The 6,534-nt window shown below is 37.1% G+C and overlaps 1 protein-coding gene across 1 annotated transcript; it reads right to left on the bottom strand.

The window, feature by feature from the left end:
• Positions 1-4,487: 4,487 nt before the first annotated feature.
• LOC114359925 (DNA-directed RNA polymerase II subunit RPB1) lies at positions 4,488-6,018 on the bottom strand. The gene has a single exon (XM_028314473.1). The coding sequence runs from the start codon at positions 5,989-5,991 to the stop codon at positions 4,588-4,590; it is 1,404 nt and encodes a 467-aa protein (XP_028170274.1). The 5' UTR covers positions 5,992-6,018; the 3' UTR covers positions 4,488-4,587.
• Positions 6,019-6,534: the final 516 nt, after the last annotated feature.

Below are 6,534 nucleotides of genomic sequence, written 5' to 3'. Positions count from 1 at the left end.
GTAATTACACTGATAAGTGCATATTTTTTGATTCATTTTATTGACATGGGTCAGCTAACATTTAATTTTCATCCATTTCCATAAACATACAACATATCTAATGGTTAAGAGGGCTTACAATTTAATAATTAAGAGTTATACAGGGTGTTTGGTGGACGGTTAGACAAACTTCGATTTTTTTATCGTATTATCCAATCATTATCTGGATCTGAAATATATTTTATTTGACTAAAAACATCATTCGATATTAATATCAAATAAAAAAACCGGTTGGAAATTCACGAGAAAAAAATTTAAGCAGTTTTAGGTCATATTTTGGAAAAAAATAAATAAAAACAAAAATATCAATAAAAAAAAGTAGCTCACTAAGGGTCAAATGGGCGAACTTGTATTTTAATGACCTTACCTATACACCCACGAAGTTTGTCTAACCTTCCGCCAAACATCCTGTATTAGTAAAATATTATCTCTATTACATTAAATCGAACTTTGAAATGCACAAAATCGCTTAATTTCCTCAATAACTCAGTATTTTCTTCGGAAACACCGCAAATCGTCACGGCATCATCCCCTTTTTTTCTTATCCCCAAACCTACTTACGCAATCCTGAGAAATCCACCCCCCTCGGGAGAATGAGTGACAGGCGTGAAAGGGCCTGTATTTTTCATATCGCTAAGCGTAGCTTAACATGTTGAATGTAACAAATATGAACAAGTTTCGGGGTTAGGGTAGGTGTAGAAGGAAACAATTTGTAAGGAATGTTGGAATAAAATACACTGCTGCATGAGGATAATGTATTTTGGTTCCTTAACTGATTGTACATTACTACATTATAGGCCTTCGTATCATTCGTGTAAACCAAAGGATGTATATAACTGGACTATATGGTCTCCCACAAGAATTTCTACAACGGTTCGTGGTCGACAACTTTTCTACAAATGTTTAATGTTGACTAGCTGTGCTTGATTTTTTTGACGGTCAATTTCACACTGATAATAACAGCTGCTAAATACTAAGGTTGAGTTGCACCATCTTACTTTAACTTTAAAAAATGTCAAAAGTCTGTCACACTACATAAAAAATACTGTTAAGGCTATAACGGTTAAATCAAGATGGTACAAGTCAGCCAAAGAGGTATCTTTCACTCAGTTAAATTATTTTTTTGCGGGCCTATATCTAGTCAAGTAGCAGAATTCTGCATATTAACTCTTCTAACATAATCTACAAAGTTTCTTTCGTTTTTCTTATGCATTCACGACTTGCTTACCAAACCAATTTACTTTATAATGAGAATGGAAATAAGTGAACAGGAAAATCCCTTTAAAATTAAAGTTACGATCAAAGAAAGCGTGGCCATTCATGTGGGGAAATTGTAGTTTGTTCGTGTCCACTATTCCTTACAATGTTCGTGGCATATCGGGATGACGTGTGCATCTGGCGGAAAATTATGACAGGATTGATATACTTAAATATTGGGTGATGTTTTGTATCTTTCGTTTATTTATATTATTGTCGTTTGTATTTCTAAACGGTTTGTGAACTGTGTGCTTACCATGAGTTTACAATAGGTGTGCTCGCTAGCGACTGCGTAAAAAATGACATTTAATGTGACAGATTGCACAGCGTCCCTAGCGGCCACTTTGAAAAATTAAAATCTTCGAATTTTTTGACGCACTCGCTAGCGAGAACACCTAACGTAAACTCATGGTAAGCACACTGTTGGCGACTCGTAGATGTACGAATCACCTACTTTAATTTATTTTAAAAGGAACAGTCGACAGTACATTAGAATACGTTCTCGTTGCAAACTCGCTCTTTGATATAGTGTCGTTCCATACTCTGCAAAAAAATTGGAACTTCTATAAAATGCTGCTCCTGTGACTCCTGTCATAGAGGGACAAAGTTACAATCGTGCCATTTTTAAAATCTCTTCGCTCTGATGTTTTTTGTATTTTGCTACTTCGATGAAGCGATTTCGAAATTAAAACTGTGACAAAATGTTACTTTGTCTCTGTCCCTTACTTTGTCCCTGTCCCTTACTTTGTCCCAGGGAAACCCTGCCCTATCTTATTTGACACGCGCCCCCTTTCGACCATAAAAAAAAAATCCGCGCTCCCATCCTCCAGTCCAGATTATTATTGGTCATATCGAGCAGTCTGGAATGTATTCTCTCAGTGGTCGCAGGTTTTTTAATACTTAAGTACACAGATGGTCCGCGCCCCTCTTTAAAGGCGTCTTCCAATTTGGGAACCCCTGGTCTAGGGCCTCTGGTCTGAATAGGTACTACTTACTAGTATGAGTACCTACTTGATAATGTGTTCGCAACATTAGTTATCCGCAAATTGATTGGAACAGTTTTGGTACAATTGGAAAGTAAATCTAAAAGCGAGCGTTCAGCCCGATCGTAGTGATAGAGGCCAACTTTATGTGGCGTCTGTATAAAGTTTGATACACACTGCCCGGTGGGGTGGCGAGCCGAGCAACGAACTTTTTCTTTTGAAAATTCAAATTTTTGAAAGTAACTTGAGTTCTAAGATAAGGCCAAATCAAATGGTGGTTTAATGTGCTATTTGAAGCACGATATTGTCTTTACTACAGTAAGCAATATTTTATGTTCCTTGGTTCTTGGTTGAGTCGGACAGTCCGACACTGACACCATTGAGGTATTGTTGCTCTTTTCTTACCTGTCATACTTGTGGTTTTGTCAGTAGCTACTTGCATTAGTTACTTCTGATTCCGATATAAATCTAATCTATACTGATATTATAAATGCGAAAGTAACTCCGTCTGTCTGTCTGTCTTGCTTTCACGCCTAAACCACTGAACCGATTTTGATGAAATTTGGCGTAGAAATAGTTTGAGTCCCGGGAAAGGACAAAGGATAGTTTTTATCCCGGTTTTTGAAACAGGGTCGCGCGCGATAAAGTTTTTCTGTGACAGACAAAATTCCACGTGGGAGAAGCCGCGGGCGGAAAGCTAGTTACTTATAAGCAAATAAAAATACTTAAAATATTATTGTCGTATTTATCTTGTTCTCTACACAACTAAGTACTCGTATGATGTCATCTCCAGGTCATCACTTCGGCTATTAATATTATTAGTAATTTGATATCTTGTTATGATTCGGTAATATTTAATAATGTTGACTGCTCAAACGTTTCTGGGAACTCGTAAAATCACTTGAAATTGCTGTAAGAACATCAACAAAAACAAAAGCATTAAAATCTCTCTAGTAAATATTTTTTTTACAAACTTCCTAAATCTAAATCAACCTGTGATCGCTGAAGCGATGTACAGTCACGGAATGAAAAGGTTCGTCAGTTTTCAAATTGATTCCTTCAACGAATCGCGAGCACATATTACCTTTTGAAACTATGTTACAGAATAATCTCGAGTTAGAGAAAATAATCTTTAACTGTTCGTCAGTAAAGTTCAAAATTATTCAGATCAAAATTGTTTGACGATTTATCTTGTCAAGAAGATTATGATTGATAAACTAAAACCTTCTTGTCGGTTCAACCTGCCATTATTATTTCTATTAAATAAAAAAAACTATTGTCAATTGGTCAATGTTATCATTGCATTGCACTGATGGGATAGAAAAATAAACAAGCAAAACCTTATTTGTTAGCAAACGTTATATTTATTTAAATGTTAGCAGCACTGTTTCTTGCACTGTTATGTTGGCAGGTTTGACTCTTACAGTACCTAGTGCAAGCGAAAACCGACACTAAGGTGACGAACCTTTTCATTCTGCGACTGTACATTCTAAAAACGGCTGGCAAAGCAACAGGTATAACTCAAACAAAACAAATACAGTGTACAAATTGACAGAACGTTTGACAACGTATGAATAAAAGTAAAAAAGCTCGTTCAAATATTGTTCCGTGTGTCCCCCGGATATAACTTCGCGACTAGCCGCCAACTGTTATTTTCACAGACTCTGACTTTTGGACAATAAAGCAATTTGGTTTGCACTGTTCAACTGCACCGTTTGTATAGCCACATGTGAAAAAACAGCGAATAGATAACTTTTGGGACTTGTTTTTGTTAGCACTTATCAACGCGAGGCGTGCTCCCGCGCTGCTTTTGATAAACTGTCAGCATCACGTTTGTTTTTAATCTTATAATGTGTTTACATTCATGTTTGATTAAATTATAAGTTAAATTCGTTGAATTACTCAATAGTAATGAGATATTTACCTACTTTGTTGTTATGTTTTTATATTCACTATTCTTTTTCTATCGTGCGGTCAAAAGTCAAAATTAGAAGTATTCTTTGAGGAATTTATGCCCGTTTTCACCATCAATCCCTAATTTTTAAGTGACCCCTATGGTAACACTTAACAGGCATTTTGTTTTTATAGGGGTCACTTAAAAAATAGGGATTGATGGTGAAAACGGGCAATTAGGCGCATAGATTTTAGGTATGAATAAATATTAAACAGTATTTAATCATATAATATTTAATTTATAAAATACTATAAAAACAGATACAATTGTTTTGGTTCTAGTAACACACAAATGACTCATATACAAGAATCAGAACAGAATAAACGTAAAGCTATAACATGTTTCGAGAAGATTCTATTTATACCCAAATTTCGCAAAATGTTCTGCTTGGGTTTTAGGGTCGTAGCCTGTAGGGAACTGAGGGTTTCTGGGGAGAATGGGTTTAAAAAGGTCATCGGTTCCAAAAAGCTCTTTATTGCTTGGGACACTAGGTCTGTAGTTGTTGTCAGGGAATCCAGCTGGATTGTAACCGCTGGGGTAAGGATTGTAGGGATACTTTGAGTCTGTGTTGGGGAATTGACCAAAGGGTCTTGAAGTGGTATTGTAAAAGGTGCTAGAAAAGTTATTGTTTGAATTATAAGGTGATGTGAAATTTTGTTGGTAGTTGGTATTCGTGTTTGGGTATTGGCCAAATGTTGGACGTGGAGTGGTATTGTAATAGGAGTTGCTCGAGAAATTGTGGTTGTTAGGGTCGTAAGGTGATGAAGAATTATGTTGGTAATAAGGTGGTCTTTGGCTTGGGTTATAAGATGGATTATGTGGTGAGTTGTAAGGTGGGTTTTGGGGTGTGTTGTAGGGTGGATTTTGGGGTGTGTTGTAGGGTGGGTTTTGGGGTGTGTTATAGGGTGGGTTATGCGGCGTATTATAAGGTGGATTGTAAGGTGCATACGGTCTAGTGTTATTGTTAACGTTATATTGATGTTGAGAAGTGTTTTGTCCTGGGTAATATGGCGGTCTTTGACTAGGGTGATACGAAGAAGAGTTGTAATATGGATTGTAACTTGGATTCAATTGAGGGTGCTTGGTATTTGGAGGATAGTACGGGGGTCTCTGACTAGGGTTGTAGTTTGGACGACTTGAAGTGTAATTTCCCGGGTTTATTGATGGATAATTTTGAGGGTGGGGACCATTTGGGCTTTGAGAATTGTTGTATTGCACGTATGGATTCGGGAAGCCTGATGGACCATAGGTATTTGGGTTGTAAGATGGGTTAGGACGCCCAGGATACGTGGGATTGCTTGGTGTGCTAGGGTTTTGCCACTGCTGGTTATACGGGTTTGTCTGACCATACTGAGAGTTGCTGTTGGGCGACGAGTTGTTGTAATACTGGACGGAGTGCGTTTGATACGGGCTCGGAGTCAGGTTCGGGTACAGCTGGTGCGACGCTTGCCTGGGCACACGAGTCTTCGAAGGTGAAGTCTTCAGCAACAGTTTCTGAAGTTTGTCCTCACTGTAGACACGCAGCAGAAGATTCTCTCGCGCTTCATTGGTTAGTGGTACTTTAATTTTAAACGGCAGATTAGGTGGTGGATTTTCTGGTTCATCAGGGTGTAAATCTTCATTGTTTTTCTTGATTATTTCTTTTGCGGGTTCTGCGTCTACTGCTTCCACATAGTTAATACGTATCGAAGAACATTGAGCACTCAACAAAACTATTGTGACGAAAACACAAACAACGCGTTGCACGAACAGAATCATTTTGTCAACTGACTGTATGAGGTTAAACTTATTAAACGATAATCTTTGAACTCGCATACAATAACAATCTCATTTGTAAGTGGAAGACGGTTGTATCTCGTCAATTGGTTTTGAACTTTATTTTCATGTCAATAAGATGCAAAGTCAACAGTTGTATGTTTAAAAAAGCCGCCTTGCATACTATTTCAAATACCTTACCTATATTATGACAAACTACATAATATTGACATTGTAAATACGAATAAAATACAAACGTATAGTTTTGGACACTTGGTCTTGATTTAAATTGGTGGATAATATTATTAAATTTAAAAGTATAGTAGCTATGACACTCTTGTTATGCGTGTAGGTATGATATCATCACAACAACAACGTAATCTTTCATTAGTCATTTGATTCACAAGGAAAAAATAAAAGTTTATTAATACATAATCGCCCGTATTCACAAACATTACTATGAGGTTTCACAGTGCGCGTGGACGCACAGGGTGACAAGCGAAACAATCACAAAGCTCTATTCAACACTGTGCGTTCGATTTGCTG

Source organism: Ostrinia furnacalis, unplaced genomic scaffold, assembly GCF_004193835.3.
Source record: "Ostrinia furnacalis isolate ACB-3 unplaced genomic scaffold, ASM419383v2 OfSCF4694, whole genome shotgun sequence".
In the NCBI taxonomy this organism is placed as follows: Eukaryota; Metazoa; Arthropoda; class Insecta; order Lepidoptera; family Crambidae; genus Ostrinia; species Ostrinia furnacalis.
Note: the sequence above shows the minus strand (reverse complement) of the source record. Positions and strands in the feature narration are given on the sequence as shown.

Excerpts from the sequence above, each read along its gene's own strand:
- LOC114359925 (XM_028314473.1), bottom strand. The coding sequence starts at position 5,991 with ATGATTCTGTTCGTGCAACGCGTTGTTTGTGTTTTCGTCACAATAGTT.